The sequence below is a fragment of the Helianthus annuus genome, chromosome 13 (assembly GCF_002127325.2).
Source record: "Helianthus annuus cultivar XRQ/B chromosome 13, HanXRQr2.0-SUNRISE, whole genome shotgun sequence".
In the NCBI taxonomy this organism is placed as follows: Eukaryota; Viridiplantae; Streptophyta; class Magnoliopsida; order Asterales; family Asteraceae; genus Helianthus; species Helianthus annuus.
Genome location: NC_035445.2, coordinates 57,760,537 through 57,778,754, shown reverse-complemented (window position 1 = coordinate 57,778,754; position 18,218 = coordinate 57,760,537). Strand labels below are relative to the sequence as shown.

Sequence of the window (18,218 nt, the reverse complement as noted above, 5' to 3'; positions counted from 1 at the left end):
AGTTTCGACCGTGAAAAATATCTGAAACTGAAAAAGAATGAGTAGAAGACAGAATTTTCGACAATTTTCAGCTATTTCCTGTAGAACTCCTCCTCCTGAAGCTCTGATACCACTTGTAGGATCGTTTGACGACCCGAATGAGTCGTTCAGAGGTGTTTTCGTCAAGTACAGGTGTGGAAAACAAGTAAATGACGTAGGAATAGCTTGTATATCACTTTAAACTCCTTTTCTATTGATTTGACGATGAATACAGCCTGTTTTCGATCCGGCAGCACTTCGGTATGAAAATCAGGAACCATTACAAATGAATCCGCTCATAAGGTATATATAGGGCTTTGGGACCGCTTATTGGACAGGCCCAATAAGCGGCCCAACATGACATATAAGCGATCCATCATGTTGTCACAAGAGCGGTCCAACCTGTTGTCACATGAGCGGCCCACAGAACCTATTTGACTAATGAGCGGCCCAACTATCAACATGTACCTATGAGTGATCCAAACACTATAAACCTATACAATCTCATAATTTCTCGTATTACGTGCCTAGATCTAATGTTCTAAGATAATGACTCGATACAAGACGTAATCAGCAGATGTAGTGCACCAACATACCCAGTCTAATCTCGAATTAAAAATAGCTATAAGTAGGTAATTATGTGGGTAATAAACCCTTAAAAGGGTATTTCCAGATTCCCGCTCTAACTATGCAAATTGTCGAGTCAAAGCTTACCTTAAAAAGTCAACAGAATGTTTATTTTCAAATTAATGCATAATTAGCAATGTAGGATACATGCAACCTGTTTGATCATTAATATAACTTGGTAAATAATGTAAGAACATGTCCCAACATGTTCAACTCGACAATTTTTCAGTTTAGACCCGGTTTGGAACCGAAAGTCGCATAGTTTGACTTTCGCTTTGACTTTCAGTTCTGACCCGTTTAAGCCAAGTTTAGGATTGCCTTAGAGCTTCTTTTGGACCTATTTACATGTTAGTATAACCCTCTGTGATTATACAACTTGGTTCATTAGATATCCTATTCACATGCATGTTTCCGTTAAATGCTTATATGTTGACCATTATGCCCAAATGACCTTAAAATATGATTTTTGAAAATATAAAAGGGTAGACACCTTAGTTGCTGATTTGTAAGCTTACACCTAAACTTTGAGATCAGTTGGAGGTATAGATTAAGAGTTATGCTCATTAGCGTAATTAGAAGCTTCTTTAGTAATTAAATGACATAAATTGCATATAGGCTATCTAAAACCAAATTTTTATACAAAACTTTGTACCTACTCATATAAAATAATATTTTGGGATTTTTAAATATTTTTATTCAATTTTAGGCTGAGCATAACTTAGTGTTCTAAGCTTAATTCGGCTAAAGCCGGTTTTGCCCTTTTGGGCTATAAAATGAGTTTTATAAATCCTATTGACCCCAAACCTTTTTCTACTGATCTAATATGTTAAATAAAGTATTTTTAGCCTTCTAGAATTTTAAAAATATCAGCTTTCCATACCAAACCCGGAAATGGCTCCAAATCGCCTTTTTAAGCGTTTTTAACGCATAGTATGTAATAAAACCTTTTTGAAAAATATGGGGATGATACCTACTGATGTATACAGTAAAATTTTATATTTTAACAGTAGGTGAATATTTTAAACTCAGGATTCCAGTTTTGACCTTTTAGGCCTATGTGAAATTATCAAAATGCCCCTACGGAGCATAGTATGGTTATAAGTAATAAATTTCACATATATATGATACCTTACTGTTATAACTTATTAAATTAAGTATATTTACTGATTTAATCAGACCTGTAACCCAGATTATTATTTAAACTCTTTTACACCCTTTAAAATGACCAAAATGCCCTTATTAGGCATAGTTTGGGTTTAAAACCATTTGGGGCATAATGGAAGGTATCATTCTGATATCACAACATGATTAAGGCATATTAACTTAGGAAACTAGTACATGATTCATATGGTTACTCGTTACGCTCTTTACGCGTTCGGATCGGCTTATGTAACTAGTTTACCCATTTTAGCCGAAATGGGTCAAACCATATCATTTCGGTCTCAAAATCCAGAATGTGATTAAGTTACTCATATTAAACAAGTATGCAAGCTTGTTGGGTCAAAACCGCATTTTAAAACGGTCTTCGCCTTATCATGCGTTTAGACCGTAATCTTCGTTAAAACTAACTGGTCTAAGCTTAGGCTAAATTAAAAGATCCGTTAAGATTCTAATAGGTTATTAAAACCTTCATTCCAGATATAGGAGCCCAGTAAAAGCTACGTGCACTTGCTGTATTTGAATTATACTTTGCTCAGGTAAATACGTTTAACTTATTTTCCCTTATACGGGCTTGGGGTACGGTATATAAAATACCGCTTGGTCGGGTAATTGACCTTAACCGGTCGGTGGTTAAGTGTTGTCAAATGACCCGTTTAAAAATGTTGTTTTGTTTGTTTAACGCCTTTGGGGGTTTAATGACCATGTCCCGGATATCCTTGGCATCATTTAAAGAATGGCCACGACCTTAGCACACGGGTGTAGGCGTACACCGTAGTGCATTCAAATCAATAAAGTATAATCGTCGGTACGAGAGAACTCTCGCGGCGGAATCATACTAAGTGGTGTGTCTATTAATCTTTAACCTGGCACGACCCGGACAACTGAAAGCATAACAAACATGTAATTCTTTTACAAGATTATAAGCAAATAATTATCCCAAGTTATAAAAAGTTTTGTGCCGCGGGCATTCAAATCAATTTTCTAAAACATTTTCAAAATGAGTCAGTTAAATTGTATTTACCAGTGTAAACTGACGTATTTTCCAAAAAGTCTAAGTGCAGGTACTACGCGTAATAGGCTGGCCACTCCTTAGCATCAATAAAAGTCTCGCAAGCTTAGGATGCATGAAGTCTGTTGAATAAAAGTTTCCTCTTTGTTTTGATCTGCCTGTGGATCTATTTCAACTTTTTGTGATACTGGATATTACAATTTAATTTGGTTGAAATAAATCTTTCTTTTGCTTCCGTTGTGCATTTATATTTTATATTGTTTGACTATGACGATATCAACTACGTCACGGAACCCCGACCGGGCCCACCGGTGACACGTGGAAAATAGGGGTGTGACAGGTTGGTATCAGAGCTAACGCTGAGTGAATTAAACACTAGCCTTTTGTGTTTAATCTCAGTTAAATAAATGCACATTCCTCGAGTTCCGAGTCTAGACAAAGAACATAGGACCAACTCTGTTTTGTTTTGTTTTGTTTGGTCTTCATTTTATTATATATTAATTGTTATTATCTTAATCATGTTTGCAGGTTAAGAATGCCGCCAAGGTTTTTGAGAGGAAGAGGCAAGGGCCCAGTTACGGGCCATGACCATGAAGCCGGGCCTTCGCACCGGCGTACCCCATCTATCACAATGAGCACTAGCCCCCAGGAGCCGTGGAGGGTTTACGTTGAACCTGGGAGGCGATCAGTCTCCTTGAGTTCCTCACCGTCCTATTTGCATTCTTTCGGGCCGCAATCCGAAAACGAGCTCGACCACCCTCCGCCTTCCTTCATACCATTGCAGTGGTCAAACTCGCACCATTCTTTTGGTGACCCTACCCCTGCTTTCCAGAGCCGGTTCAACCCGGCTAATTTTATTCAAGAACCGTGGGTTTTAACCCACTCGGACCCGAGGATCACTTCTCGGGTGAAAATGACATGGATGAAGATACGGATCCCATGGAGCCTGCCACTGGGACCCTGAACCACCCCATCGAAATCTCCGATGGGTCATCTTTTCATGGATCACCTTACCGTGGTCCTGACAGCTACCAGGCGAGGTTCAACCAGTGGGACTGGTATTTTACCCCATCTGAATATTCGTCCCCATACCAGCAGCAGCAGCAGCAGGATCCTTCCGAGGATCCCCGATTTGTGGCAGTCATTCCGCCACCACCACCACCAGTGGAGCAACCGCTTCCGGAGCCACAGAGGCGGAGAAGGTCAAACGCACGGATGTCCGTGCGAGGAGGAGTCCGCATCAGCACTCCTCAGCCCTCGAATGGCAGTCATTACCCGCCACTCCAAGAAGAAGAAGACCCTCAGATGGGGGGACCCTCAAACCCCGCCACGGAGGCGAACTCCGCACCTGTGGTGCCACCATTGGGTTTTGATAACCCAATCCCTGCTTATGCCGGTTCAGCGGCATATAACCCGTTCGAGCTACCGGGCCACAACAGCTACAACTATGCCAAAGTGGATCCATACCAGGAGGCATGGGACTACAATGTTCGTCATCCAGAGGGACCCTATGGTGGTCTTTGGACCACTGGTTACGCAACTAATGGGTACCAGCGTCTGCCACCTCCTCATCCTCTGTATCAGCCGCCGCAGCCACAGCTAATTCCGCCGGAGCGTCAACAAGAGGTCCTCGATAGATTGGACCGATGTGAGCGGGAGATTCAAACCGAGCGCAGTAACACTCGAGGCTTCTTCAAAGGGTTGTCAGACCTGATCAAAGGGAAGTCCAAAAGAAGGGGTCATTGAAGACCTTTGTTGTTTACTTTATCTGGTTGTAATCCAGTCCCTGCGTGGACTTTTTTTTTCTGTACTCAACCCCTGCGTGGGCTTGTCTTTTAGTATTCTGCCCCTGCGTGGGCATGTCTTTTAGTTAACCCCTGCGTGGGTCTGTTTGTTTGTATTTCGCCCCTGCGCGGGCATGTTGTTTGTAGAAGTCCCGTTTAGGGCAAATGTTGTACTGTTTAATTATTATTAATGGAATGTTTTAAATTTAAATTTTCATGATTACTTATTGTTAAATTATAAGCATAAAATAAATGAAAAGAAAATAGCATTCCTATAAAAGATCTACCATTGTATAAAAGTGGCAAAAATCTAAAAAGGACAAGACCTAGCCATGTGTCATTTTAAGACAAGGCCAAGATGGTATCTCCATAATTAGATTCAGATCTATAATTAACATTTCAACTTAGGATTATTCTGCGTTAATATTAAAAGAGAATCTTAGGGGTAAGACCTAGCCACGTGTCATTATAGACATGGCCAAGATGGTAGAACCTGTCCAAAAGATTCCAAATTTTGTTAACATTTGTAAGTATGTTAACATGCTAGGCAAATTGTGATGCAGTAAAAATCACACATGCCATCTTTAAAAATTGGGTTAATTTAAATTCCCCGTAATTATATAACCATCCTTTAAGGATGAAGTGCCTACGGGTAATAATTAACGTCCTCTGGGACTAGGAGACAGTAGAAGTCTGCAACTCACTGTCTAAAAGGGTTTTGAACTACTATTCAGACCCAAATACCTCGATTCTGTGAAAATCCTGGTTACAAATTAAAACTGTCCTTGGGACTAGAGTTTTATGCTAATATTAAAGTGTAATATATGATTATAATAAAGGTCCTGAATAAATAAATGAATAGCAAATTAACCAATAATGGCTAATTAAAAACCATGGTTAATAAAATTATAAAACACTGTAAAAGCTTCTAAATAAAACCTTGCCCATTATTTTCTGTATGTAGCCTTTGAAGCTACATGGCGGGGTCGGACGAGGTGAACAGTCGTCCGGTGGAGAACCACGAGAATGCTAAAATACATGTTACTGGCGCGGAATTGCAAGCATTAGTTGACAATGCTGTTGCAAAGGCTATGGAACGTCAGTACAGTGATTATAGTGGGACCAGAAGTAGGACCCTATCTACAACACCTTCCAAGCCTAAAACTCATTCTGAGGCTCACAGCAAGCCACCACCTACCCCACCTAAGTCTAAGAAAGAGGAACCAAAGAAAGATGATGACAGACATTCCTCCAACGAAAATAGCATTCCATCCAAAAGGATTGTATTTGATGATAAGCCCCATGCCAAAGGTTGCACATATAAGTACTTTGTTTCATGTAAACCCCGAGATTTTACTGGGGAGAAAGGGGTGGTGGATTGCATGGCTTGGTTGGATGAGATGGACATGGTGGTAGACATAAGTGGTTGTGCTGAAAGTGACGTTGTGAAGTTTGTGTCACAGTCTTTCAAGGGTGAAGCCCTAGCATGGTGGAGATCGTTGATTCAAGCCACCGGAAAGGTACATTTGTACAGCATGTCTTGGGAACAATTTGTTACCCTCATCAAGGAAAACTACTGCCCTCAGCATGAGGTTGAAAAGATAGAGTCTGATTTTCTATCACTGGTTATGAAGAACCTAGATGGCCAGGCATATCTCACAAGCTTCAATACTATGTCAAGGTTAGTTCCTTACCTCGTGACACCTGAACCCAAAAGGATAGCCCGTTTCATTGGGGGTCTGGCCCCAGAGATAAAAGCAAGTGTCAAGGCCTCTCGGCCCGCTACATTCCGATCAGCAGCTGACATATCTCTGTCCCTCACGTTGGATGCAGTTAGATAGAGATCCGCTGAGAACTGCGGATGCCGAGAAAAGGAAACGCGAAGATGATGGTTCACGACACTCAGACAAGAAGTGCAAAGGAAACAACGACCACAAGAAAGGGTCGGGATCCAAGAAAGGTGATCAACAGACGGGTGATAAACCCAAATGTAAGGTTTGCAAGAAGCACCATTTTGGGAGGTGCAGGCATGAGTCAAAGTCCCAGTCCCAGCCGAAAGCGTGTGGGATTTTCAAGTCATTAGACCACAAGGCATTGGATTGTAAGAAAATCAAGGATGCTACGTGCTATAACTGTAATGAAAAGGGGTATCTTAGGACCAACTGCCCAAAGCTTGCAAAGAAGGCTGACGAGGGGAAGAAGACCAATGCTAGGGTCTTCCGCATGGATGCAAAGGAAGCGGTTCAGGACGACAATGTCATAACAGGTACTTTTCTTATTAATGATGTCTACGCAAGAGTATTATTTGATTCGGGAGCAGATAAATCGTTTGTAGATGATAAGTTTTGTGAATTGTTGAAAATGCCTATTAAGACCCTAAGTGTGAAATATGAAGTGGAATTAGCTGATGGAACCATAGAAACCGCTTCGACTGTATTAGATGGATGTGTCATATCCATTAGGAACCACTCTTTTCCCTTGTCCCTCCTTCCATTCAAGTTAGCTGGGTTCGATATAGTAATAGGCATGGATTGGTTATCGCATAACCAAGCTCAGATAGTTTGCAATAAGAAGCAAGTGGTGATGAAGACTCCGTCAGGTGAGTCGCTTATCATTCAAGGAGACACCTGGTATGGGTTACCTGAGCAGGTGTCCATGCTCAGAGCATCTAAATTCTTAAAGAAGGGTTATGTCATTTATATGGCACTAGTGACTGTTGATGGGCTGAAACCCAAGATTGAAGATATTCCTGTCATTTCTGACTACCCTGAAGTTTTCCCAGAAGAACTACCTGGTTTGCCACCAGATAGACAAGTAGAATTCAGTATCGACATCATCTCCGGAGCTGCACCTGTTGCAAGAGCGCCTTATAGGTTGGCACCAACAGAGATGAAGGAACTGAGGACGCAATTGGATGATCTGCTAGCCAAAGGTTTCATTAGACCTAGTTCGTCTCCATGGGGAGCACCAATCTTGTTTGTCAAGAAGAAGGATGGGTCAATGCATCTATGCATTGATTACCGCGAGCTTAATAAGGTCACTATCAAGAACATATATCCTTTGCCCAGGATCGACGATTTGTTTGACCAGTTACAAGGAGCAAGCTACTTTTCCAAGATAGATCTCAGGTCAGGCTATCATCAATTGAAGGTCAAAGATGAAGATGTACATAAGACTGCATTCATAACTCGTTATGGTCATTACGAGTTCCTAGTGATGCCTTTTGGGCTCACTAACGCACCTGCCGCATTCATGGATCTCATGAATCGCGTGTGCAAGCCTTATCTGGATAAATTTGTCATCGTCTTTATTGACGACATTCTCATCTACTCGAAGAATCAAGCTGACCACGAGAAGCATCTCCGTTGCATTCTGAAACTGCTTCAACAAGAAAAGCTCTATGCCAAATTTTCTAAGTGTGAGTTCTGGCTTCGAGAAGTCCAATTTCTTGGACTTGTTGTGAGTGAGCGTGGTATCCAAGTAGATCCCGCTAAGGTTGAAGCTGTCATGAACTGGCAAGAGCCGAAGACGCCTACAGAGATTCGCAATTTCTTAGGATTGGCAGGATACTACAGACGCTTTATTGAAAACTTCTCAAGGATTGCAGCACCCCTGACTCTTCTCACTCGCAAGAGTAGCAAGTTCAATTGGGGGCCTAAGCAGCAAGAATCTTTCGATATTCTGAAGCAAAAGTTGAGCAATGCTCCTGTATTGACATTGCCTGATGGGATTGATGAGTTTGTAGTTTATTGTGATGCATCACACGCCGGGATGGGTTGTGTGTTAATGCAGAAAGGCAAGGTCATTGCCTACGCTTCACGTCAACTGAAGGTGCACGAGAAGAATTACACCACCCATGACCTGGAATTGGGTGCCGTTGTATTTGCACTGAAGCTATGGAGGCATTACTTATATGGAACTAAGTGTGTGATCTATTCTGATCACAAGAGCCTTCAGCATTTGTTCAATCAGAAGGATTTAAACATGAGGCAGCGACGTTGGATGGAAACTCTGAACGATTATGACTGTGAAATAAGATACCATCCAGGAAAGGCTAATGTAGTCGCAGATGCCTTGAGCAGAAAAGAGAGAGTGAAGCCAATAAGAATCAATGCCAAAAGCATTGAAATCAAGAATAGCTTGAATGAAAGGTTGTTAGCTGCGCAGAAGGAAGCTGTGCTAGAAGCTAATTATCCTGAGGAAAAGTTAGGAGTAACTGAAGAATAGTTACCCTATGGCAAGGACGGAATACTAAGATTAAATGGACGAATATGGGTTCCTGTTTATGGAGGACTCCGGGATGTTATCCTCAAGGAAGCCCACAGTTCCAAATATTCCGTTCATCCTGGAGCTGACAAGATGTACCAAGATGTAAAGGCAAACTATTGGTGGATAGGCTTGAAGAAGTCTATAGCTGCTTACGTAGCTAAATGCTTGACATGTGCTTAAGTCAAGGCTGAACATCAGAAGCCGTCAGGTCTGCTTCAACAGCCTGAGATTCCCACTTGGAAATGGGAAATGGTGACGATGGATTTCATCACCAAATTGCCAAAGACAAAGAAAGGAAATGATACTATATGGGTCATAGTTGATAGACTGACTAAGTCAGCACATTTCCTACCCATTAAGGAAACTTACAGTTCTGACATGTTGGCCCAATTGTATGTTGATAAGATTGTATCTCTGCATGGAGTACCCGTGGCCATTATCTCTGATAGAGATACCAGATACACGTCACACTTTTTGAAAAGTTTCCAACAGTCTTTGGGCACGCGCTTAAACTTCAGTACGGCTTACCATCCTCAGACGGATGGGCAGAGTGAGCGTACCATTCAAACCTTGGAGGACATGTTGCGTGCATGTGTGATTGATCTAGGTGGTAGTTGGGATAAGCACCTACCTTTGGTCGAGTTCTCCTACAATAATAGCTACCATACCAGCATTCAGGCTGCGCCTTTTGAGGCATTATATGGTAGGAAGTGCAGAACGCCCATCTTGGTTGGGCGGAAGTAGGAGACACTCAATTATCAGGTCCTGATATAGTCTATGAGACAACGGACAAGATTGTCCAGATTCGCGACCGCCTAAAAGCTGCCCGGGATAGGCAGAAGAGCTATGCTGATAAAAGGCGAAAACCTCTCAAGTTTGAGGTTGGTGACAAAGTTTTGCTCAAAGTATCGCCCTGGAAAGGGGTGATGCGATTTGGCAAGAAAGGTAAGTTAAGCCCGAGGTATATAGGGCCATTCGAGATCATCGAATGTGTAGGGTCAGTGGCTTACAAGTTAAACTTACCAGAAGAGCTCAGTGGTATTCATAATGTATTTCACATCTGCAATCTAAAGAAATGTCTAGCTGATGAATCACTAGTCATACCACATACAGATGTGCTCATAGACGAGAGCTTAAAATTTGTGGAAAAGCCTGTGTCGATTGAAGATCGACAGGTAAAGAGGCTTCGGAGGAAGCCTGTGCCTATTGTAAAGGTCAAATGGGATGCCCGTAGAGGTCCCGAGTATACGTGGGAGTTAAAGTCCACAATGAAAGAAAAATACCCTCAATTGTTTCCATAAATCTCGAGGTCGAGATTTCTTTTAAGGGGGTGAGGATGTAACACCTCGAAAATTCATGTCCAATAGAATAAAGACACGTGTCATGTGGGTCAAACGTGTTAGGAACCCGGATCAGATAAGGATATATGGTAGGATTTAAAAAGGGCGTCATGTTATTAAAATACCTCTGAACGACCCAAGGGCGACATGTTATTAAAACACATCTGAGCGGCCAAATTATAAATCCCAAGATCCTTGAATCGTTTTGATAAACATCTGATATATTAACCGGTTGTTTCTAAATAAATAAAATTCCATCTTGTATATGGAAATTGGGTCATTAGGAGTGTTACTACAAAATTCTAATTTAAATTCTTGATTAAAATAAGTTGAGTTTAGTCAATAAGGCATGGACAACTTTCATAAGAATCCAAGGTGAATTCTTGAGATTTTTCCGTAACTTCAAACTTTCCACAAAAAGCCAAGAGGTGTAAGTGCATGCAAGGCATGCAATGACTGAGCAAAAGGGGACCCCCAGCTGATTAAAGGACTCAAGATTCGGACTTGTAAGATTGCATGGTCAAGGCTTGAAAGTTTGCAAAATTTTTGTCCTCAGACCATCGGTTACGGACGGTAAGGGTCATAGCTTACGGTCCGTAAGGAGCATGTCTGGGAGATTTCAGCAAGGGTCGGTTACGGACCGCAACCGTTCAAGCATACGGTACGCAAGAGGAGCATACGGACCGTAAGAGCTTAGGCTTATGGTCCGTAAGCCTGTCGCTGGCAGCAGAAAATGGACAACTGCCTGTTCAGTCTGTTGCACCGCCTTAGTAACCTAGTTTTCGAAATCAGGGGCATGATAGGCAGTATTTAGCCACATAGGGGCACCTGGGATCATCTCTCAACACTTGTAGACCTACTTGGCTTGATCTTGTGGCATCTTGGTCACTATATAAAGAAGTGAATGTTGTAACATTTGATCATTCATTTTGCAACCCACTTGGAGCATCTTTGGAGTTTCTCTAGACAACAATCAAGTTTCCCTTAGGTCCCTAATCCTATTTAAGACTCTTGTAATTGTCCTTAATCCTTTCTAATCCATTTTAGCTTAGTTAATTAGCTAAAAGTCAAACCGTCGTAATTAAGGTTTGACTTCGAGATTAAACAATAATTACCCAGTCTAATCTCGAATTAAAAATACCTATAAGTAGGTAATTATGTGGGTAATAAACCCTTAAAAGGGTATTTCCAGATTCCCACTCTAACTATGCAAATTGTCGAGTCAAAGCTTACCTTAAAAAGTCAACATAATGTTTATTTTAAAATTAATGCATAATTAGCAATGTACGATACATGCAACCTGTTTGATCATTAATATAACTTGGTAAATAATGTAAGAACATGTCCCAACATGTTCAACTCGACAATTTTTCAGTTTAGACCCGGTTTGGAACCGAAAGTCGCATAGTTTGACTTTCGCTTTGACTTTCAGTTCTGACCCGTTTAAGCCAAGTTTAGGATTGCCTTAGTGTAACAACTCTCATTAAAATTAATAATTAGAATGATAATTAGTCAATAAGGAAACCCTAATTGAGACACCCAAGTAATTCCGCACTAACCCTGAAATTTCCGGAATAATCGGAATCAGGATCAGGGCCCCTAAAACTCAGGGGGGTTAAACCCTAATTGATATTTATCTCGAATTATGCGTTGTAAATTATGGAAATTCGAATGTTGTTGATTCAGCAGACCTATACCACTGAGAAGGCTAGTCTACAAGCTAAAACGCACCCTTTACGGACCGTAAAGGAAAGTCCTTACGGACCGTAAGCTAACCGGCTCCCTTACGGACCGCAAGGGTCCAGGCATACGGTCCGTATACGAGTCGAATTTTGGGCTATAAATAGCCGACCTTGGCAGTCGACTATTGATGTTAAAACGTCGATCAGAAACCTTCTGTACATCGTTATTAGGCCGAATTACTATAAATTAAACACACACTACACACGAGGTGGTGCCACGGAACAAGGTAATTACTCGATCGCTATTACGATTTATTTTCCGGGATCAATATATCCAAAGAATGTCTAAGTGCCGCCCACATTGGGTTATACTTTGTCGTTTGTCGATAATTCGATAAATGAGTTGAAGTATTATACTTTGTCGTTTGTCGTTAATTCGATAAATGAGTTGAAGTATTGCACTTTGTCATTCATTGTGAGAATTTGATCTCGTGAGTTATCGTAACTGCTGTATTGATCACTAACCCTGTTTTGTGTGCATTATTGTTGAAATTAGGTTAACAGGGCTAAAATCATATTCTGTCAGTACTAAATCTGCAATGTGAGTTATTCTTCTTTTATAAACTTTTCTCACCGTTTGTGAGCTGTTAACTGTTTACAATACTCCAAATTATTTTCAGAATTATAACTTACAGTGATTAAGTTTATGTAATCACCAAGTTACAGCCGGTATGTGGGGTATTGTGCACATTACTTGATAATCTTCACCATTGGGGCAGCCATTGGGTGATATGACCATAATCACAGACACCATTGGACAGGTGGGCCAATGGGTCGAGTGGTAAAGTACTGTGGGTAGTTGGTTGATATCAGAAACATTGTAAAAGATCTTAACACTGTGAATTATAACAAATGTGTCATTTCCAGTAACTAGAATAATTCACTCAGTATTTCCCCGCTGACAAAATCTTTTTCAAACATGTTTCAGGTGATCTGCTATAATTAAGGAAAAATGCAAGGGGAAGCATTTCAAGCTTAAGATAGTGGCTCAATATCAAATAAAGAAATATGTTTTATCAATAAAATCTTGTTATTGTAAATTATCGGGATTTTATCCCGAATTATGAAATAAAATAATCGGAAAAAATTTTAACTTAGCCGATCCTGTAAAATAAAATTTCCGCTGCTAAACTCACAATAAATATAGTACCGCAGGATTTCTGTCCCGTGGCTCCTGAAACGGGTTAAACCGGGTCGGGGGCCGTGACAGAAACTAGGTGGTATCAGAGCCACTAAGTTAAGCTAATTAAGTATTTAAACGATACTTAATTTTTCCTGATTACTATTACGTGATTATGTGTTTATGTGCTTCTTAACTGATTGTTTGTTAACTACAGTATGGGTAAGCAAAAGTTACAAGATATCTATCTTAAATTAGATAGATCAATTTACGAAGAGGGAAGTTCATCCAAAACTAAATTTTCAAAGCTCCCTACAATTCCTGAAGAAGGAATATTTGTGCAAAAAGCAAATTATGAATATCCGCTTTCTCCTAGAAAAAGGAATATGATTATTAAGAAAAGTAAGGAGCAAATCAGAGAAAAGAAGATTAAAAAGGAAACCCAGGAGTTAATTAAGAAATCACCTTGGGAAGACAAACTCGATGAAAAATGGGCAAATTTGTATATGTTAGCCACTGTGGCAGAACATGCAAATCTCTAGATGCCCTAAATTTAGCAAACAGCACTTCTCAATAAGTAAATAAATAAAATTGAGTGAAATAAATCTGAGTGTGTTTTCCTGTATTTTGTACAAATAGTGTGCAATAAAAACTTCCATGTTTATTTGTTAAACTTTACTCCAAAATTTTAACTTGATATTTTGTGCATTTTGCATATATGCTACACAGCATGAACGAGATATCTGAAGCTTTTCAGAACCTCAATCTGTATCCAGTGAATATAGAAGTTTCTCATGAATTTACGGGATATGTTGCTGATGTGGACCAACCTGTAAAATTCCCTACTCCACCACTGACCAAACCAAAAAGAAGGCCAAAGAAAAATTATGTGTGGGGAAGCCGTATACGTAAGAAAAAGCCAGTTACAAGACCTCCTAGAAATAACGACCCTTTAGGAAAAGGAAAGGCAATTATAATCCAGGAAAACCCTAAACAGCAAGAAAAGGAAACTGAAGCCAATGACGAGTCTAGGCAAATGGAGGAACAATTTGATAAATATTCTCAAGAAATAGAAACAGAAATAGGGCAAGGTTCTAGACCAACTCAGGTAGAAATTGGGGAGAGTTCCAATCAAAACCAAAGGTTAACTTTTCAGGAGCAGATAGATATTTTATTGGCCAACTGTGACACTTTACAGCCTGTCAATACGAATGTTTTTACCTATCCTATTGAAAATCCACTTCCTATGAGCGTTGGACCAGCAATACCAGATCCAATAGTACACTTCCAACCTGTAGAAATGGAAGAATGGTGGACAAATGATTGGCAATTTCAAAATATTGTCAATAGCCCTTATTCCTTTCTTCCACAGTTCGACCCAGAACCCCTACCTAATCCACCAATGAGCAATGAAAATCTGGCTGAACTTCGCCATTTCGGTGAAGAGTTGATGGATGCAGGGAATAGAATTAGGGAGATAGGAGGACAGATTGCCTGGAAGTATGACGAGAGAGAACTCCGTTTTTAGGATGACGAGTAGGAAAGTGGTAACGCTATCTTTGTATAATAGTAAAAGTAAATAGTGAAACCAGTTGTAACATAACAAATAAAACAGTGTAAAATATCGGTGTGTATTGATGCATACTATACTGATATGAAATGGAATCGAGAAATCGATAATTTTGACTTTATGTGTTATAAATTGTTCAATTATTTGTATAAATTGCTAATTTGCTAATTACTCATAATAAATTATTATCAGATGGCAAATAATGGTAACGAACCAGTAAATGAAGTTAATCAATCGGAGCAACATCCAGAAGATCAATATATGACCAAACAAGATATTGAAAATATTGTTGCTCAAGGGATAGCCAACGCAATTCCAATATTCGTTGCTGCTATAAAAAGTCCAAACGATCCGCAACATATCGTTCCTAGTAAACATACGATCGAAGATAATTTCAGTAATAGTATAAACGGGGGCAATGATCATATAAATCATGACAATGGATCTCAGCACACTCCGCGCCCTAAGAAACGAAAGGCTGCAACACCTGGTTGCACTTTCAAAGAATTCCTTGCTTGTAAACCCGCTGAATTTGCAGGCAACGAAGGAGCAACTGCAACACTGCGATGGTTAGAGAAAACCGAAGCAGTAATTGCAATAAGTAAATGTGCTGAAGAAGATCAAGTCATGTATGCCTCAAATCTGTTTAAAGAAGAAGCACTAGAATGGTGGAACACAGCGCTGCAGGCAAAAGGAAGACGGGTGGCTTATGCTATGACTTGGGAAGAATTTAAAAATCTTGTCGAAAGAAAATTCTGTCCTGAGTATGAGAAGGAACAAATGGCAAATAAGTTCTTAAATCATCGAATGACCGGGGTAGATTGTCGTGGTTATACTTCGACATTCTTCGAATATGCGAGAGTAGTACCTAACCTGGCTTCGCCAGAACCAATACTCATTTCTCGATATATTTGGGGATTAATTAGCGAAATTCGCAATATCGTCAAGGCGGCAAGACCTAGTACTATTGACGATGCCGTAGAATTAGCCAACACCCTAACCGACGAACTGATACGCACAAGAGATGAAGATAGGAAGAAAGAATTGGCTCAGAAAATTACCCAAGGATTCAGGGTGGGTAATAGTAGTAATTTCAAGAAGAAAGGGGTGAGACAACCTTCAACCCCGCCATTTTGCAGAAATTGCAAAAGGAAACATTTTGGAAAATGCAATGCAATTTGTAACTTCTGCAAATCTGTAGGCCACAGTGAAGAAAACTGTAAGAAGAAAACTGTAACCTGTTTTCACTGTGGGGAGATAGGACATTACAAAACCGAATGTCCTAAACTGAACAGAACCACCGATAATAAGGGCAAACCAGTTGAAGGAGCTGTTAAGAAAAATGCCAGAGCTTTCCAGCTAACTACTCAAGAAGCCGAGCTCATTCCGGATGTGATAGCCGGTACGTTTTTAGTTCACAACGTCTATGCAAAAGTATTATTTGACTCTGGTGCAAACCAAAGTTTTATAAATACTTCATTCTGTCAAGCTCTTAAGTTACCGTTGACTACCGTTAGACAGATTTTTACAGTCGAAACTGTAGATGGGAATTCCATAGAAATTAATCAGGTTCTGCAAAAAGTAGAAATAGAACTCTCGGGTCACAAATTTGTTGCAAACCTATTGCCTATGAAATTAGCCGAGTTTGATGTCGTGTTAGGAATGGATTGGTTAATAGCCAACCATGCGCAAATCATTTGTGATAAGAACTCTATAGAAATTCAAGCACCTACGGGAGAAGTAATTAAGATTGCAGGAGATAAACCTCGGAAGCCATTAAAATTCATATCAGTAATGAAAGTTGCTAATTATGAACGGAACCAAGGAATAGTATATATGATTTCAGTAATCATTTGTACTAAAGGAAAAGAACTCAAGGAAATTCCTGTAGTCTCAGAATACCCAGATGTATTCCCAGAAGATTTACCTGGGTTACCACCAAATAGAGAGGTAGAATTTAGGATTCATCTAATTCCAGGAACTACACCGATAGCCAAGGCACCTTATCGATTAGCTCCTACCGAAATGCTAGAATTAAAGAAGCAATTAGATGAATTACTAAGCAAAGGATTTATACAACCTAGTTCATCCCCTTGGGGTGCACCAGTGTTGTTTGTGAAAAAGAAAGATGGATCTATGAGAATGTGTATTGATTATAGAGAATTGAATAAGGTTACAATTAAGAATCGATACCCATTACCTAGGATTGATGATCTTTTCGATCAATTACAAGGAGCTAGGTATTTCTCTAAAATAGACTTAAGGTCCGGATATCATCAGTTGAAAGTACAAGAAGAAGACATACCTAAAACTGCTTTCAGAACTAGGTATGGTCATTATGAGTTTACAGTCATGCCCTTCGGATTAACCAATGCCCCAGCTGCCTTCATGGACATGATGAACAGAATTTGTAAACCATATTTGGATAAATTTGTGATCGTGTTCATTGACGATATACTCATTTATTCCAAAAGTCAAGTTGAGCATTGTCAGCACTTGCATGCACTCTTAACTTTGTTAAGAAAAGAAAAGCTGTACGCTAAATTCTCGAAGTGTGAATTTTGGCTACAAGAGGTGCAATTCTTAGGACACATGGTGAATCACGAAGGTATTCACGTAGATCCTGCTAAGATAGAAGCAATTACCAACTGGAAGGTTCCACAATCTGCAATGGAAATTAGGAGTTTTATAGGTTTAGCCGGTTATTATAGACGGTTTATTAAGGATTTTTCCAAAATAACTATACCATTAACTAAGCTAACCTGTAAAGCCACTAAGTTTGAGTGGGGACCAAAACAAGAAGAAGCCTTCAGAATCCTAAAACAGAAATTAACCAATGCGCCAATCTTAGCCTTACCAGAAGGAACAAAAGATTTTGAAGTATATTGCGATGCTTCAAAATTAGGATACGGATGTGTGTTGATGCAACGCAAGAAGGTAATTGCGTATGCCTCCAGACAATTGAAAAAGCACGAAGAAAACTATACGACTCATGATTTAGAATTAGGAGCTATAGTTTTTGCCCTTAAGATATGGAGACATTATCTGTATGGAAGTAAATTTACTGTTTATACAGATCATAAGAGTTTAAGGTATATATTCGGGCAAAAAGAGTTGAACATGAGGCAAAGAAGATGGATGGAAGTCTTGAGTGATTACGACTGTGATATTCAATATCACGAAGGAAAGGCAAACGTAGTAGCAGATGCCTTAAGTCGTAAATATCATGAAAAGCAAAGGCGAGTTCGTGCTCTTAGAATAAATCTACAAGTAGATTTAAGGGAACAAGTGAAGGAAATCCAGAAAACGGCAATCAAGGACGATGCCGAAGGAATGAAAGGTTACCTAAAAGAATTGGAACAAGGAAATGATGGAATTTGGAAATTCCACAAAAGCAGAATTTGGGTACCTAAACAAGGAAATTTAAGATCGAAAATTTTAGAAGAAGCTCATAAATCTAGGTATACTGTACACCCAGGAAACAATAAGATGTACCAAGATTTAAGGAAGAATTTCTGGTGGATAGGAATGAAAAAGGATATAGCTGAATACGTATCTAAGTGTTTAACCTGTTCACA

At 39.8% G+C, this 18,218-nt stretch overlaps 1 protein-coding gene across 1 annotated transcript; it reads left to right on the top strand.

Moving 5' to 3' along the window:
* The first annotated feature begins 5,576 nt into the window (after positions 1-5,576).
* On the top strand, positions 5,577-13,296 carry LOC118485765 (luc7-like protein 3). Its single transcript, XM_035982206.1, has 3 exons — positions 5,577-5,882; positions 6,433-6,813; positions 13,288-13,296. The coding sequence occupies exons 1-3, from the start codon at positions 5,577-5,579 to the stop codon at positions 13,294-13,296; spliced, it is 696 nt and encodes a 231-aa protein (XP_035838099.1).
* The last annotated feature ends 4,922 nt before the right edge of the window (positions 13,297-18,218 follow it).

Excerpts from the sequence above, each read along its gene's own strand:
- LOC118485765 (XM_035982206.1), top strand. The coding sequence starts at position 5,577 with ATGGCGGGGTCGGACGAGGTGAACAGTCGTCCGGTGGAGAACCACGAG. Across the intron at positions 5,883-6,432 it reads GCATTCCATCCAAAAGGATT|TTAGATAGAGATCCGCTGAG; the intron begins GTATTTGATGAT and ends CGTTGGATGCAG.